This window comes from Strongylocentrotus purpuratus, unplaced genomic scaffold, assembly GCF_000002235.5.
Source record: "Strongylocentrotus purpuratus isolate Spur 01 unplaced genomic scaffold, Spur_5.0 spur5_scaffold_15, whole genome shotgun sequence".
Taxonomy (NCBI): domain Eukaryota; kingdom Metazoa; phylum Echinodermata; class Echinoidea; order Camarodonta; family Strongylocentrotidae; genus Strongylocentrotus; species Strongylocentrotus purpuratus.
In genome coordinates this window covers 29,962,668-29,981,131 of record NW_022145600.1, presented here as the reverse complement: position 1 = coordinate 29,981,131, position 18,464 = coordinate 29,962,668, and the positions used below count along the sequence as shown (strand labels likewise).

The following is an 18,464-nucleotide window of genomic DNA, read 5'->3' as shown; positions in this document are numbered from 1 at the left end:
GGATCTGCCTATTAAGTCAACCGTAATGTTTCATATACATAATATCCGTGTCTAAATGATTACAACCATCATTGTGTCTGCTGCCCTCTCTTGACACATATTTCAGGATGGATCGTCTGCTGTTTGCATATTCTCTCATTTCCGTTTTCATCCAAGGTCATCTTTCTTCATCAGAACATCACTCCTTCAAAGTGTCTTGTGATAAAAATGTTGCAGAATTAAAGCACTTTTGGAGAAGTACAGGCCTTTGGTGAGTGATTTCCGTATTTAGCATGACCCTGAATGAAGCTTGCGATGATGGCTCTACCTACATTTTGCTTGTTGCCCCAGCTATTGAATTTCATGTACCCCTTCATGTACAGTCAGTAGAATAGGCTATATAACGGTCAACAGTGAGAGTAAAAAAAAAGTTCAACCTAGTAAATTCAGGGCTGCCAATTTTGAAAAACAGTTAAAAGTGAGATTATACAAGATGCTTTAGCGTGAGGGAGCAAAGCGACCTAGCCCAACCGAGCGCAGAGAGGGTTAGTGGGAGGGGGACGTCCCTCCCACAGTGTGGAGCTTTTTTTATTTTTCAAGGTGAAATTGTGTGATCTGGTGCATACTTTATAGAGTATTTTAACATATAGCTAAAGGCAAGAGGGAGAGAGAAAATACAGAGAGGTTAAGAAAATTCACGTTAAACTGATGCATACCGTACCGACGGTGGCGTGCGGGCGTGTGTGTTTGTTAAGTTAGTGTCTGTTATCTAAGCAATTCATCGGTAATGCTTTTGTGATGTTTAAATAAAACGATTTGCATCTCCAAATAACAACCCTAACAAAATTAATCATGCCACACATATCAAAGAACATTTGTGCGCATGTGTGTGTGTGTGTGTGTGTGTGTGTGACTTGCTTCTGCAAACATTTTATGCAATGCTTCTCATTTGATACATTCAATTCATTCTCTTACTTTAATAATATTACTTTTTGCAAGTCGATTTTTGCACTCTCACAAATAATGCCTTCTGTTCATCCAAACGTGAACACATACCACACAAAAATGATACCAAACGATTCGGGATAAAACACACTTTCAAAACCTGTATGATAACCTTTCGTTCACTAGCTGACTTTAAATAAATGACAATTTTCTGAGTGTAAACTTTTTTTTGTCACACACGGTATAGCCACACATAGCAGCATTATTATCCTGGCTGTATTTAAAGTTAGGGACACTGTACAGCAGTACTTTCATGCAATATTTTGTAAAACCTGCTGTATGATAGTTTCAAACAGTTTAACAAACAATTTAATGAATCAATGTAGATGACAAATAACAAACAAATGAAACTTACAAGTTTTGTTAATTAAATTTTCCTTGGTTTTTCCAGATATTTGAGCCTACTTGTGTTTACCTGTGTTTATCGTTGTGATCGGTTGTTAACACAGGTCAGCGGCAGGCTATCTGCACATGCGAGATAGACAGCCACCCGTCAACACACACAGTTTGATGCAGGCACGGATCCAGGGGTTGGCCGATCGAGCCTTGGCCACCCCCCCCCCCCCCCCCCTCTAGCCAGCAACATAAAATTGTGACCAGAAATTTACCTTATTATTTATTTTGCTCGGGGGGGGGGGGGGGATGTTGAGCGAAATATCGGCAGGCGCGATATTCACAAATTTCCCAGGGGCAAAAAAATAAAAATGAGTGCTCACTTCCCCATAATTAATGCCCTTCGCCCATTTTGAAAGTATTTTTGAGTAAAATCTGGTGAGTTTTGTCCACAGGTGTTTGAAAATCAATAGAGTAGTAGATCTAGTAGTAGTAGTAGTTTTACGTAGATGCTAGTAGCAGGTGCAAATTGGAGGGGAATCGATGGGGGGGGGGGAAACACTTGGTGGCTCAAGTCCCCCCCCCCCCTCAAAAAAAAATTAAAAAATAATAATAATAATAATAATAATATTAATTATTATAGTAATAATGATAATTGCTGTTTCACTACATTATTTACGATTATGCTCTCCAAGATATTTTCAAATTTTGTTTTTCTTTTAAATCCATCTTTTCAAAAACCTTTTAGTCCAGCAGCTCCACATCAAGAGGACTACAGCTATTTCTTGAGTGAGGATGAGAAGCAGAACCTGGCCCTGATTGGGTCCGTCCCAAGAGATGGCATCAAGCAAGTCCGCATTCATTGGTTGCTGGATCTGGTTAAAATCAAGTAAGCTGGGCAATCCAACCTGTGTAATAATAAGTTCATTTGCATGAAAGCAGAATGATAAGAGAAACAGAATAACAAATGTTTGAAATGTGAGATCACTTAATATCTGTAAATCTCAAATTGGTCAGTTGATTGTGACGATGACATTTATATTGTACAGTATACAAAAATACCATTAATTTATGCTTTTCTCCTAGAAGTGTCTTCTCCCTTGAGGCACTTGTCTACATACAGTATATGTCTTCTAAAGAGAACAGGCCCTCCTGGGTCATAGATTTTGAAAAATTGAAATTTCAGTCATGTTATGTGTTGGAACAGATGGGAAAGTATTCCAGCTCTACCTCCACAGTGACATTACTGATTCAGTCAATTTGATGTACCTAGATGAATAGAGATTCTAAATTTTTGCCCAATTTTGATCAAAACTTTCACCAGTCTACTTGTGTGATTTATCTGCTCTCTTTTTAAAGTAGTCTGCTCGTAAAGTTGGATTTTCCTTTAAGCTCCCTGGTAAACCTGTCTTGCTTGGCATGGTATCAGAATACTTAGTTCAATTGATATAAAAGTAAGTTACTATTGGTTACAATAACCACAATAGATCAAATTTTGATAATAAAAGCCATTATAGATTAGATCAGATTAAAATCAGTTTACATTGTATTTATTATCCCATTTGTGTCTGAACTGGTAGGTATGTAGCATTCACTCATGCATTTAAACCCTGTTATGGAGTGGCATAACGTAAATCACTGTCTTGCCAAAGGATAGTGGTTGGCAGAGATTTAAACAAAACCTTAGCCTTTTGATAGACAATCAGGTGAGTGACCCGCTATGCCTCAATGCTTCCACAGGTATGTGCTGAAGGATGTCTTTCTATCCTACCTGTTGATCTACTTACAATATCTACAAGATTGTCTAGCTTCTCTCCAAGAGTTCACTTTGTCTCTTTCTGTTCTTTCATTTTTTTTCCTTCTCTTTTCATTCTCCCTCCCTTCCCAACCCTCTCTCCTTCGACCCCCCTCTCTCTTTCTCTCTCTCTCTCTCTCTCCCTCTCTCGCTCTCTTGCTCTTCCTTCCCTCTTCATCTCTTTCCCTCCTCTCCATCTATATCTCTTTCTCTCTCTCCCTTTCTCTACCCTTTCCTCTCCCTCTTCTCTCCTTTCCTCCCTCCTACCTCTCTCCTTCCAAAACATCTAAAACCAGCTCAATTGAAGGATCCATCATCAACTACAACTTTACCCTTTTGGACCAACTGGTTGATGTGTTACATTCCAATGGTCTTCAGCCTGGCTTTGAACTGATGGGGAACCCATCGGACTGGTACAACGACTTTGAGAACAGGACCCAGATCTTCGCCTGGCGGGACTTGGTCCAGCTCATAGCCAAGAGATATGTAGGTGAGTGATACTAGTCAACAGAATGTGTACTAAAGTTGAACAATATCATTGTTCTAAATGTCACAGAAATTGGCTTACATTGAGGGTAAAAATGTCTTCCTTTCCGGAGTGAAATTTAGACTCAAAATGCTTTGTGTCATAATAATAATAATAGTGGGTTTTTGTATAGCGCTCATGTCTGTCAGACTTGACACTCCTGGTGCTCCATAATTATATACCCCGGTTTTAACATGGCTACCATTACGGCGCTCTAGCATTTCAAGGAAATAAGTCCTGCTGGGTGCCCATTTACATGACCTGGGTCGAGTGTGGCAAATGTAGATTAATGTCTTGCAAAAGGACATCAGTGCCATGGGGGACTAAAACTGCGAACATCGTGATCCAAACTTCGGTGACGTATCCATGACAACCATGACATGTCAATTATGAATTGGGAAATATAATCTGCTCAATATAGGTAACTGTCTCTATTTCTATAAGACCATCCTAGTCCAAGCACATTGTTAAACACTCAAATTCTTGAGGAAAGAAGGGGGGGGGGGGTATGGCACCTATGTCATGGAGGGGGTTATTAGGATGACAAGAAAATGTCCCATTCCTAGAATTCTCACAAAATTGCTTGCCATATTATAACCATTGAAACTTGGAAGAATTTTAACCCAATTTTGTGTACTTCACTCAAGCTAATTGTCTATGAAGGGTCTTGAATGACTTTATATTAATACATTTTCATCAAATTGTGCCCTCAGATATAGTCTGCACATCTTTATCACTGTAAATGATTTGGGATAAGTTTCTTCCAGCATAGTTTACAAAAAACAGTTGACAACTGAATTATTCATACCCCATGTAAATGTTTAATCAAGTCGGCCATTAGTTATTTCAATCACAAACTTAAGGTAGTTTCTCTTCAAAATTGATTATGATGCTTGATAGTTACTTGTGTCTCCATGTTTTGTGTGGTGTATCTTAGATCGTTATGGCCTTTCTCAGGTCGCTGAATGGAACTTTGAATCCTGGAATGAACCTGATCATGGAGACTTTGATAATCTCAATTTTACAGTACAAGGTAAGTGCAAGTGACCCATTGGATTCATTGAACTATAAGAGTGCAGGAATATGTGCTCTGCTTCTTATCAATCAGGCTTTTGTATACATGTTTTCTTTAGAATCCAATCAAAATCAAAAGAATAGGACCTGTGACCTTCTAATGATTGTTAATAATAGTAATGATAATAATGATAATTATAACAACAATAATAATGATGATGATGATGGTGGTGGTGGTTATGATGACAATGATAATTATCATAATAAGAATGATAATAATAATGATAATTATATTAATAATAACAATGATGATGGTGTCCATTTGTATAACACAGCTACTGAACACATGTACTCTACTGAGAATAATACAAAGTATCTTATTTTTTCCCTGGCTGCATGGAACTGATGCACACTTTATATTGTGTGCTTGAAAAGTAGGGCAACTTGTGCTGTAAACAGACTGGGCCAAAGCATGTTTACATATCAATGACTCTAAGCAGGAGCGGATCTAGCTTTTTGCTAAGGGGGGGAGGGGGTTTGACCCAATGACGATGCGATGTGGAGCATTTTCCACGAGCGGTGAGCCAATTTTTTGTTGTTGCTATTTTGAACCCCTGTAAGTAGGTATCACAGAAGAGCTGCGTTGAGTGGGGACACGCAGAGCTCAACCACGCAAATTCTCTCTTTATTAAGGAAGATTTTCATATCATGGAAAAAATAAATATTATAAAATTATATGTCTCTCGAAAGCTCAGGATTCTGTCTTTCATGTCCTGTCATTTACATCAAAATCCATCAATTACTTACGACACAGTTGCTTGTGATTTACCCTCTAATTCGTACCGTGTCACATCGTTTGTCACCATTTTTATTTGATCGCCAATTTGCATCACTAGTTTTAGCTCAATGCGCTTGAACGCCATTTGTCTTTGAGTTTTAAAAATCCACTGGTTGGAAAGAGCACATCTTAAGCTTTATTTCCATATAAAAAATGATGGGGGTATGTTTCAAAAAGATCGTGAAAAATCAGAGTGAAAAGTTTGAAACAATTTTTCTATATCAGAAAAACATACTTTTAATTCAATTTTGATACGAGAAGAAAAAGAATTTACTGGAGAATACGATCATGTAAATATTAAGAATGACCGCTAATTGGTGCTCGAGTGCAAATCCAATGAATACAGCTGTACCCTGACACATTGAACATGACGGACAAAGAAAGCTGACAAAATATACAGTTCCTCAGGTAGACAAAGGAACATCCCTTCACTGCTGTTATGTAAAAATGTGTAGAACAGGTGAATATGCATGTGACACCTGTTCTACACATTTTTACACAATAGCAGTGAAGGGATGTTCCTTTGTCTACCTGGACTTCTTGAAGAGTTTAGAGCCATTTTCAAATGCCATTTAAAATTAATTTAAATGAATTTGATGGTTCAAACTTACAGAAATAATTAATCTATATATATACCCCAGATATACCGAAATTCAGCCCCTCTTGATAGACACTCTTAAATCTAGCTATGTTTCAAAACCCATGAAAACTTGTTCCGGCGAAGCAAAAATAGCCATTTGTCACACGCAACAAGATGGGCTTCATATAATTATTTGAAGAAAAATTCCACAAAAAAAAATATTTGTCAAGAGAACCTGAAAAAATATAGGCATGTAGAAATCCATACAGAAAACAGATTTCTAGAAAAGAAAGGTGATTTATCAATTAATTACAAAATTATATCACCTTGAAAATGGCTAATTGTCAGTTATAGCCTAATTACGCAAAATTTGACCATTTCGTCTCTTATGTAAGTGGCCGTATTTTCAAAAGTACTTATTTAAATTTGACAAATGAGGTATCAAAATTCTTCTTTTCATATGCTCAAAAAGGAAATAGGCAGGGGAAGTGAAATTTAGAAACTTTCAAAAGTTAGCTGTGATACCTACTGTAAGTGATGTTTTTTCCTGGCATCAATTAACACAATGGAGACCATAAAATGCAGTGCATGATAACGTCTTTTTGAAATTTCAGCGTTTTTCTATGTACGTCACATTTTCACTTGCCAGCCCAAGGGAAGGGGGAGGGGGGGGGGGGGCTTATGCCCGCAGACAGCTGTAGAGAACCAACCACAAAATACAAGGATTTCTGAATTACTATGATGCATGCTCTGAGGGCCTCAAGGCGGCCTATCCGAGCCTGAAGTTAGGTGGCCCCGCAGACAGCTGTAAAGAACCAACCACAAATCAATCCGTCAAGAAGAGTTGGGCCTTGATGGATCTTTTTTATATTCCTCCTTTGTCCCATAAGGTTTTTTGAATTACTATGACGCATGTTTTGAGGGCCTCAAGGCGGCCCATCCGAGTCTGAAGTTAGGTGGCCCCGCAGACAGCTGTAAAGAACCAACCACAAAACAATCCGTCAAGAAGAGTTGGGCCTTGATGGATCTTTTTTATATTCCTCCTTTGTCCCATAAGGTTTTTTGAATTACTATGACGCATGTTTTGAGGGCCTCAAGGCGGCCCATCCGAGTCTGAAGTTAGGTGGCCCTGCAGACAGTTGTAGAGAACCATCTAAAGAACAACCTGTCAAGAAGAGTTGGGCCTTAATGGATCTTTATTATATCCCTCCTTTGTCCTACAAGGATTTCTGAATTACTATGACGCATGCTCTGAGGGCCTCAAGGCCGCCCATCCGAGCCTGAGGTTAGGTGGCCCTGCAGACAGCTGTAGAGAACCGACCACAAAGCAACCTGTCAAGAAAAGCTGGGCCTTAATGGATCACTGTGTCAATGGTATGAACTATTTCACCAAGGAGAAAGGCGTTAGGCTGGACTATATCTCCCTGCATCTTAAGGTATTGATCATGATAACATAATACACACTACTCCAACATTGGCTTAGTTAAAAAGCCCAAATTGCACAAGGTATAATTCCTAGGTGTTAGCACCACATACCCTCGTAAGAAAACAAAGCAATAAGTATGTAATGTAATAAGTAGGCAATGAACAACTCCATGTATATTGGAAACTCATAGGCCAAGTGGTTATTATTTGTTTAAAAAATCAGCCTCCTTTGGTTTCCTTTTTCTCGACATCCATTTCGGAAAGAACAAAACTTGACTAGAATGAATTTTGTATGCCCGTATTTTAAAAAAATCTGTACCGATAGTGCTGGCTTATTGTTCAAAACACTTTCAAGCGATTAACGAGGCTCCTGTATACTTCTCCCTGTCTTTCCTTTCTCTAAATATTATTTTCAGAGGTTGTTTTTGTAATGGTTTAGTTTTGACCAGTGTTGTTTTTGTTTTTTTCAGGGTGGAGGTGCATCGCTGTCAATTCTCTCCCAAGAGCTTGCCAAGATATCAGAAATTCAGTTAAAGCACCCTTCTTTAACAACGACACCATTCTACAATGAGTAAGTATGATAATATTCAAATAGGGACTGCTTTAAAGGGCTTGATTGAGATTATTGCTCAAGGCGATTTAGAAAGTGTGTTATTTGTGCCGCAAGACTAAGTCATGGGAGCTAACACAATCTACAGGCCACTAAGGGCTATAGTTTTTAAACCCTTGACCTACTGAATATGTAGTCAATATATGCATTTGGCATTCAAATCCATAGAGTGAAGATTTGGTGATAATCCTTTCATGAAGAAAAAAATGGTATACTGGGCATTCTTGGTGTATGATGCAATTGGATGCAATGGACATGCCTATTAAATCTGCAGTGCCTCATGAGAAAAGTCAACATCACTAAGTCAGAAATGGCAAATTTCAGGGCTTTGTGTGCCTAGTTACAGTACATTTCTTTTAAACAATTCATATCGCATATTTTCTTGTGATATTTGAACAATTTTCATTGAATGTTGTTATTGTTTTTGTTTTAATCTGTAAAGCCTCAGAATACTATTCCCACGTATCCTAACTTAAAAATTTGGAGAAATATCTGTGACTGAAGGCCGTACAGTGGGTGAAATGACCGTGCCACAACACTGCCACAGTACCGCAGAGTTGATGTCCACCCCAGCAATTTCTGTGGCCTCTGATAGGTAACGCACCGTGTTGTGAATACTGAGAATTGCAAAGTAAATGTTGTTCTAGGGACTCAATCAAACACTTTAGACTCTTTGTTTGATAGTGAGGCTGATCCCCTGGTGAACTGGAGCAGGCCGGAATGGTGGAGAGCAGACGCTGCGTATGCTGCCATCGTTGCCAAGGTAATTCACCCTTAAAGCCCCACTGTCCTACTTGTAGCTACTTGCTCCCTCTATATAGAAAACTTCCCCAATTGGTGCCTGTTGGTCCCCCATGAGCTTCTATTTCTTATGTTATTTGAGAGCTGAGTTGATGAGATAGCCACTTGTCAGTGACCTGGATGTGTGGTATAATCCCTCCTGGCCAAACTAGTGCAGATAAGCTTTAAGTAAAGCTAAAGAGGGTTCTCAATAACAAAAGTTCCTGACATGAATGAAAGATTTCTGGAAAAATATATTTTTATCATCCTTTTTCCTTATCTGTATGCTGTCTGTTTTTAATATTCCATGTATGTCCAGCTATAGTTAAACATGAGGTTCTTTCTTGTCGTTTGCCTTTTTTTTAGATCATTCTTCAACACCAGAATAAGATGATTAGAGAACACACGGACATCAGCTATGAGCTCCTCAGCAACGACAATGGGTTCCTCAACTGGCACCCCAACTACTTCGACCAGCGCACCCTTGTCACCCGCTTCCAGATGAACGAGACGAAGCCCCCTAGTGTTCAGACCATCAAGAAACCTGTCCTGAGCATCATGGGATTGCTCTCTCTCCTCGGAGAGCAGCAGGTGGAGGTTGATGACCTTTCATATCGTGTCAAAGGTCAGAATGGATCATTGTCTGTGTTTCAATGACTTTTCGTATCAGGTCAAAGGTCAGAATGGATCAATGTCTGTATGATGTAGGTGGGGTTTGAAAAAAACGTTTGCTCTTCATCATAACTTAGAAAATATACCAGATGGAGGTCAGTGACCTTCCATATGGGGTCAGAGGTCAGCATGTGTATTTTTTTTATTTTGAAGATGTGACCTTACTTGCTCTCTATCATAACTTGTAAGCTTAATAATTGTAATCTTACTCTTTTACCTTGGTCTCTCAATGGTAACTGTCTTTGCAAATTTCATATGTAACTGTTGGAGAGATTTGAACAAGCTTTTATCCTCTATCTCCATTTCTCTAGGTATATGTCATTTCTAAAGCTTTTTATTTGATGTCAATTTATAAAATACTTTGATATTTTCTTGTAGGAGGAGCAGTTTCAGCTGGAGATGTTGATGTCCTTGCTACCATCCACACTCCAACTCAATCTAGAGGATCTGACAGGTGTGTTCATTCTGCTCTATCTTTGAACCCAGTTTTTTGTAGTTGTCGCTTTTATAACATTTTCTTTCTATTCAGAAATCTTTTTATCTATTTTTAACCTTTCTTTAATCCTGAGGAATTAATGTCCTTTGGCGATACATTAATCTACATTTGCCACTCTCCACCCAGGTGTTAAATGTGTACTGGTAGGAAGAAATTCCTTGAAGGCTGTGAGCGCCGAAATCGGCAGCCTAACAGAGCAGGGTAATATTTGTAGCGCCTTGAGCACCTTACATGGTGGATTTGTGCGCTATATAAATATCCGATATTATTATTATTATATTATTATATTATATTATTATTGTTAGAAGACAGTTAAAAATACTTTGCAACATCCCCATTCCATGTGATTAGGATTATAGGGTCTGTCGGAGCCTGAAGGGTGTTACCGGTAACTCTTTGTTGAATGATATGCTAATGCCCTTCTGGCTTTGAAGAGACAATGTTGTCCACTCCAAAAATCTGCAGCACATTCAATATGCATTATCATCCAAGTTTGAAGGCAGAATTGAGAATGCATTTAGAAGCTAATAGTTTAAACATATTTGTGGCTTACACCCAGTAAATAAGATTGATTGATCGATCTGTAATTGAAAAACAAGTCAGAAAAAATCTTGGAACCAGCGGGATTTGAACCTGCCATCTACTGCTTGCTGGGCAGCGACTCTACCACCAGGCCATCACTGGTCCATGGCACAGTCACGATGAACTTGAAACGAATACCCAAGCTCTCTTGATTCATTCTGACTTATTAATATTCATTAGTCCGCCATAGGACAATAACTTTTTTAATTTTTTTATAAATGTAATGCTTCCTGGGAGAAATTTCAATAGTTTAAACATATTTGTGGCGTACACCCAGTAAATAAGATCGATTGATTGATCTGTAAATGAAAAACAAGTCAGAAAAAATCTTGGAACCAGCGGGAAGAAGCTAGTTAAAATCAAATTTGTCTACTGCGTGTTACTTTTAAAAACAATGTTTGTTAGGTTATTTATTTACCTTCCTGTTTTCCTATTTCAGTTGGCAAGCTAGTATCCTCATACACAACAGTGCAGACACAGATAACGTCACTGGTACTGATAGCATTCAGCTTGAAGTCGGTGGTGTCAACCCAGCTCTTACAACAAATGTGGCAGGTAAGAAGATGATTTTCAAGCATCCCTAGTTGTGTGTGTCCTTTGAATATCTTGATTAATTTACTTTTATAATACTTTCTAGATGACTTCCATATTTGATTTGATTTGATTTGATTTACTTATTTCTGTTTTGATTTTCTTTTTCTTTTGCATTTTTACAAATATATAACAAACAAACATTTCAAATTTACACATGACAAAAGAAAATATGTAGAATAAAATAAGGCTGGCTGTACTTAATAGAAAACATCAAACAGAAGGATTGAAAAAGTAAGCAAAGCTTGATAGCATGACTATCCTCAAAGGATACATAATAATACAAATATGGAGGAAAAAATATTGGTAAAAGGGGAAAAAAGAAGAAAAAAGATTCACATATTTTTTCTGCTCCAATTCTATGTAAAAATAGGTAACATGAAATGAAATGTAGAGTCAACCGCAATTCATGACATGACCAGTTTCATGTCATATGTCGTTTTAGAAATTTAAGTCGCAAAGTTTATGTCATTGACTGCAAGCATGGTACCTCTTTGGTAAAATAGCGTAATCATGTAGATTATGGAACGTGTACTAATATGAAATTCAGATAAAAAGTGATTTGCAGCTCACACTAATTTCATTTTTGTTTTGTTCTTCCCCTTCAAACTAACAATCAAAGACTTAGCTGGTGACCTGGTTTATGTTGAATACCTTCTTGATAATGCACATGGAAATCCCTCAGCCTTCTGGAGAAAGTATGATTCACCAGTCTATCCTACCAGACAGCAGTTCAAGGAGATGAGACAAAACCAGGTGCACTTTATAATTCCTTCTTGCAAGTCTGAAATATGCATGTTTTCAGTGAGTTCGGATAAAGAAATGCCATGAAACCAAATAACTTATCATAGTAGCCTTCCCTGCAATTTAATGAGATTCATGATCAGAACCAAGTTTTTTTCTCCCTTTTTTGAAGGTAGTCAAATTACATGGTACTAGTAGGAATAACTATTAATTTCCTACCTTTGATATCAGATCTTCTACAAATAATTTCATTATTATCATTCATTGATTGGTGTACATTTTTTTACAAGCTTTGGTATCAAATCTTCGACAGACGCTTAATGTTATATAATCATCATTGATTAATCCTAAAGTTTTGTTTCTTTGTGTACATTAGGAACCAGTTCGAATTGTTGGACCACAGACATTCACCCCTCCAAGCATGACATTCAGTATTTCACTCAACAAACCAGGAGTCATCCTCATCCATATATGTGCTAGATCTGCATCACCTCCTGAAAAGGTAATGGTTTACAGTGTGTTTCTTCTTTTAAAAACTTGATTTTTTTTTCTCCCCCCATTAATCGAAAGATAAATGATTGTGTCGTGATAAATTTGTGTTAGGCATGTTGATCATCCTCTTGTATATGGTATCATTTTTTGTTGTTGTTGTTTCATGTGTGAATGAAGATATGAATGAATATAAAAGGTTGAAATGGGTAATTTCAAAACTGGTTTGCACACAGAATAAGCCAGTTTGTTGATACAATCTAATATGTGCATGGGCAGAATTAAGGCCATTTATACCATTTTTGAAAAACCCACCAAAAGGATTGCTAGAAACATGCTCATGAAAGTTAGTAAAAATCATTCATTTATTTACTGCCATCTTACTCTGATACACTGGTGGAATTGTTCCTCTCAAGAGGTATTCATGAAGGACCTTCATCACTTTGGCAGCGATTTTTCTAGAATGCACAAAGTGTAATTTCCATGTTTAGAAGATGTGTGGATGTTTTGGGAAATTTGTGCCATGTCCTAACTACGAACTGGGAGTGTTTCACAAAGACTATTAAAGCTTATCTGTACTAGAGAGATTAGACCAGACTGCAAGGTCACAGGACAGGTGGTTATCTCATCAACTCAGCTCTCAATTAACAGAAAAAGAGGATCATGGGGGACCAATGGTCACCATTTAGGCATTGTTTTCTATATAGATGGAGCAAGTCTTCGGACTTGTTGACAAGTAATGAATAAAACCTTATTTGAACTTGAACTTGAACTTGAACAAGTAGCTACCAGTAGGATAGTGTGGCTTTAAAGATCAACTTAGTTGGACATGAACTATGGCTGGCTGTTCATGCCACTGGTTGCTCTCACCATTGGTCTTTCAAGGGATGTGCAAATCGTGGTTAAAAATCTACACAATTGACAATTATGTAAATTTAAGTTCTCTTTAAGAATTGGACTTTTACTATGGTAGGCAAAATTTGAGGAAAAATATCAAATAAGTTACGATCCTTTTTCTTCCTAAACTTCTCATAGGTAACAGGTCTACACCTTCATCAGTACACCCCATCAGATGTTCTAGTGATCTGGGATGATTCTAATATCACAACTCGCTGTATACTTACCTATGAAGCCGAGTATTCTTCCACAGGGAGTGAGGGAACATATAAGCGAATCAACGCCGTCGATCTCATCTTCACTGCATTTGTATATTCACCTGATCAGGAAAAGAAGGGTAAAACAATCATTCATGACTTATATTTATATTACATTGATATGAATATTATCTGTGTGAATTTATTCTTTTAAGATTCTTTTTGGGAACCTGTTTCTACAATTTTGATATACCAAATATTATTAGAGTGCTTATAATCTTATTCAACACTAAACATGTTAATTCTCTGTAGTTAATCATTTTCTTTTTAATGTTGCTCTCTTCAGGTGCTTCAAGTCTCATCAGTGGCTGGTATCGTGTGAGGGCGGTAGACTACTGGAATCGAGTCGGGCTTTATTCTAATCCCATACAACTCCAAACCCAAACTCCATTTACCTGAGCTTTGCTCAACTCTATCCTTTTACAGTACATATTTGATGTGCATCTAACATTAAATTCTCCATTTTTAACAAAGAAATTTCCAGGAAAACATTAAAGGAAAACTAATCACTTGTTTAATGGCAGATTTTCTTCAGAATATATGATATATTAATATACATATGTATTGTATAGAATTATAACTCATCATGTTAACTTTTTTCAAGATATTTACATTTGTTGTTTATTTTTGTATCTAAGAGAGTAAGACTTCATCATGATAAAATGTTCATATTCATACCTGCGAATGTTTTGTATTGGATTTTAACTCATATTTATTTTCTTAAGATTTGTCCCTTTTTATCCATTAATAGCTTAGATGTGGACATGGAAATATATTCATGAGAAATAAGTACTTATAAATAAAGTGTAGAAATGAAAACGACATTTAGAAATGGCAATTCCTTAGGCTGAAAGAAGTGACTATATATTCATATTTTTTCAGTAAATTAGATTAGAATAGATCTTTTGGGATGATATATGAGATGCCCGGTCTTATAAAAAGTTGATATCAATCGCAACTATGTACACAAGAGATAGGAGACTGCAAACTTGCGATTCATTTGGATCGATCGCAACTCTTTATAAGACGAGACCCAGGTAACACATGTATATTACAAGCAATATAAGTTATATAATTATGTGGATTGATATGTGAAAGGGTGATAACTAACATAATTGTATGCTCTTTTGTCTTTCCGCAACTTGTAATATATACTCGTCTATCTGTTACACAAAGAATGGCAACGATTGATTCCAGCTGTACGAATGTAAATCGGATAGGACGTAAAATGGAGGTCCCGTGTAGAGAAAAGTCACCACCTTTGCACGTTAAGAACCCACTGCACTATTTGTATAAGAGTCGGGGGAAAGCCCTGTGTAGTGGTCCACCTCCACACACCCCCAGTATAGTATGATAATACTCTGTAAAGAGGTATGTACTCAAAATGGAAGAAGAAGAAGAAAGGTATTTGTTTATGTTTAATTGAAATGTAACAACTAGTATTGTATGCTTGGAGTGGTTGTTTTAAATTACAAATACAAGCTTATAAATGACCATCACAAACATTTTCATTAACTTCAATTTATGTTTTCTTCATTTTATGAAGCACCTCAACATCTATTATATTATTGATAAATACATGCAATAAAAGTGTGACTCTCATAACTAGGAACGTACTCATTCATTGTTCTTGCAATTTAATATTTACAACATTTTTTAAACATATATATTTAAGCCTATGAATTTTTGTTACATGTATTTACATCTGCTGTTTACCCATTTGATTCTTGGTGTACTTTCATCAATACTTTTGTACTGAAATTAAAATTATTTTCAAGTAAAATCTGATATTGTGTATTGTATGTTGAATAGATGGAAAGTATGATTTATTGGTCTTACTCTCTGTATGTAATGGTCCAGTCAGCTATTTCATGTGCATTTTGTATAGGCCGACTCCTCCCAATTTACCACTACTTCACCCCGATGAAACCCCCAACACTAAAAAAAAATAGTTATTAGCCCAGAATCGTGAAACAGGACTATATCTACTTGGAATAAAAAAAAAAATTTTTTAATAAAACGTCCCGTCGGTTTGATGAGAGCTTTGGTAGGCCTACCTAGTTGTGGGATCATAGGCCATAAAGAAACCATCAAGTTCACTTAAAGATACAGTTGAAACTCATCTTAAAGAGTTGTGATATATTGCTTGCCCTATAGCTCTGTATGATTTTTTTTTTATCTAGCTGATGTAACAATGTAACACGGTCCCAACGTCTTTGTGATATTTTCTACTGTACTTGAGGCTGGTGCAGATACGCCCCGCCAAAACACCAAAATACTACCTAAATCAAATCTGTTAGCCTTAGTAGGTCTATATGGAGAATTTATGGAAGAAAAAAGGTATTCTGATCGATTACTAATTTTGTTCTCGGCCAATGGCCCCCAATGGTTGGACTTTGATATTCTTAATTGAAAATGATGAATGCCCAAATTCTGCCGATAATAATTATAAAGATAGGGTCTAATCAGGTGCGTACGCAGGATTTTTTCAAGGGGGGGGGGGGGGGGGGGGTTTTAACATTTTCAAATCGGGCCCATAATTTCGCACTCGACTCAGCCAGCCGCTGAATAAGTGTGGGGGGGGGGGGGGGGGGGGGGGGGGGGTAAGAGGACACCTTTTTTTTTTTTTTGGTCTCGAAATTTGAAAATTTGACATTTTGCTTCTTTGGGGGGGGGGGGGGTAAGGTCACCTTTTTTAGGTCAGCCATGGGAATAAAAAAAAAATTATTAAAAAAAAAAAAAAAAAAAAACCAAAGGGGGGGGGGGGTTTGGGTTTTTTTAGGGGGGTTTATACACATAAAAATACCAAAGGGGGGTTTAATCCCCCAAACACCCCCCCCCCCCCTGCGTACGCGCCTGGGTCTAATAGTCTAATAGATCTAATAATAATAAAGTAATAATCATGATAATCAGAATGAGATACAAGAATACTAACACCACGATGATCTACTACTAATATATTTTTTCCCTTCTATAATTAGACCCTACAGTAATAATGAGTTATGTTAGTGAGATCGAGGGCCAGGGAGAGAGATAGTGTGTGTGTGTGTGTGTTTTTTTTTGGGGGGGGGGCTGCATGACGCAATGTGATGAATGCTGAAGAGATACAGCGAGCGAAAGTAAGAATTTCCCGCCATTTAGATTTTGTTTATTTCGTGAAAGCGCGGGAATATGGAAACGAAGTTTGATTGGAGGAATGATTCAGGAAGGCGTGGTCGTGGAACTTCTTTGCATTTTCATTGGCCGATTGTCGTCTAGTTTGGCGCGCCGAGGCCTGTGAAGCGCGCGCTATGCTTGCATGTATAATTAATTGAGGTCTTGCGCAAGTTCAGCACACCTGTTGTTAAATGCCAAGAACTTGGGTCAAGACCAGGGTAAGTTTGGCTTTTTTTTTTAAAGTAGATCTCTTTTTCTTCTGTTTTAATTTAACCAGTAATGGAATATTGGAAATTAGTAGTTGAATCTAGGCAAAATAGATAGTCTGATACTTTATAGACATGAGACCTTGTTCACTAATTCGATTTGCATTTTCATATTCAAAGTCAAACTTGCATCGTTCGCCGAGTCGGATACGAACATGCATGTACGCAGATCACGAGATGTGCAACGGGGTGATGCGGGGATGCTGCCCCATCGTCAGCCGGCAACATGCGCTGGAGCATATGCTTGGATGATACAGAGGTCTACCGTCTAGGCTACAGTGTCTAGGCCTATCTAGTTAACTGTTAATTGAAATTGGTGGATGCAGGATTAAGCCTCTTACAAGAATAGATATAGCCTAGATCTAGGCTAGGCTTAAGTTGATAATCTATGGAGTTGTATTTCTGTCCTCGTTTTAAGTAGGCCTGGTCATGACCGGGTAGATCTAGGCCTAGACAGTCTAGCTACTTCATCTAGGTCGGTGTCGAAAACTAATTTGTGAAGTGTGAGTGTGAGTTACAAGTTTATACAGTAGGGTCTAGACTAGGCCTACTTCTACTTCTATTCTGCTAGGCCTACTTGTCAAAGCCTGTTCAGCATCTAGACGAGGGTGATCTTCTGCCGACGGTGGACGGCTTGTGTGAATTTGTGCCGAAATATAGATCTAGATCTAGTCTATAGGCCTAGATCTAGATCTAATAAGTTAGATCTACTAGCCTAGGGTCTACATTATGGTGCAAGTAAAATGATAAAAAAATAATGATGATGCTGTGACTATTCGCAGCTGATGGCTTCCTTGAACTGCTTCAATGTGGGCAGCTCAATGATATTTGTAGGAAGCCCATCCCAGTCTTTCATGGTGCGAGGAAAGAAGCTGTAGGCTAGGCCCTATTTGTAAGTAGAATCGGAGAATGTACCAAGTCTCATTCTCAGACTTTCCAAGTAGTCTAGATCTAGGCAGAAGACTGAAGAGTCTTACTCTGATTCTCTGAGTCTTAGTCTTAGACTTTACTATGACTTGGTTGACCTTAATTTGCTTTTATTTGATAGACTATAACTAGTCTAGGCTAGGTCTACGTAACTCGTAAGACTTTTTCAATTTATTGAGCCTGTTTTGGCAGGCGATCGCTAAAATAATTTTCCTCATATTCATCATAAGAAATATCAATTGATATTGAATTGATGATGGGTTGTTCTCTCTTTCCTGCTCATCAGTCATCACTTTCTCAGGCCCTAGATCTCTGACTTATGAGTATGAAGGGGTGACCAAAGTTCGCGGACATTTTAGAACATATTACAAAATGTGATATTCGAATTACGATTTCTCATATTCTACACAAATTTATTGATTTCAATTATAACCAAAGGGACGGCGAAGTTTTTAACTACAGATTAGTTCAACTAGAAAATGTTATCGTCGAAGGATTTCAG

At 37.6% G+C, this 18,464-nt stretch overlaps 1 protein-coding gene across 1 annotated transcript; it reads left to right on the top strand.

The window, feature by feature from the left end:
• Positions 1-138: 138 nt before the first annotated feature.
• Positions 139-14,468, top strand: LOC115924180 (alpha-L-iduronidase-like). The gene is made up of 14 exons (XM_030986048.1): positions 139-250; positions 2,066-2,206; positions 3,409-3,602; positions 4,576-4,671; positions 7,295-7,506; positions 7,966-8,066; positions 8,790-8,868; positions 9,252-9,510; positions 9,936-10,011; positions 11,075-11,190; positions 11,849-11,982; positions 12,347-12,472; positions 13,495-13,693; positions 13,900-14,468. The coding sequence occupies exons 3-14, from the start codon at positions 3,506-3,508 to the stop codon at positions 14,010-14,012; spliced, it is 1,608 nt and encodes a 535-aa protein (XP_030841908.1). The 5' UTR covers positions 139-250; positions 2,066-2,206; positions 3,409-3,505; the 3' UTR covers positions 14,013-14,468.
• The last annotated feature ends 3,996 nt before the right edge of the window (positions 14,469-18,464 follow it).

Excerpts from the sequence above, each read along its gene's own strand:
- LOC115924180 (XM_030986048.1), top strand. The coding sequence starts at position 3,506 with ATGGGGAACCCATCGGACTGGTACAACGACTTTGAGAACAGGACCCAG. Across the intron at positions 9,511-9,935 it reads CCTTTCATATCGTGTCAAAG|GAGGAGCAGTTTCAGCTGGA; the intron begins GTCAGAATGGAT and ends ATTTTCTTGTAG. Across the intron at positions 13,694-13,899 it reads ACCTGATCAGGAAAAGAAGG|GTGCTTCAAGTCTCATCAGT; the intron begins GTAAAACAATCA and ends TGCTCTCTTCAG.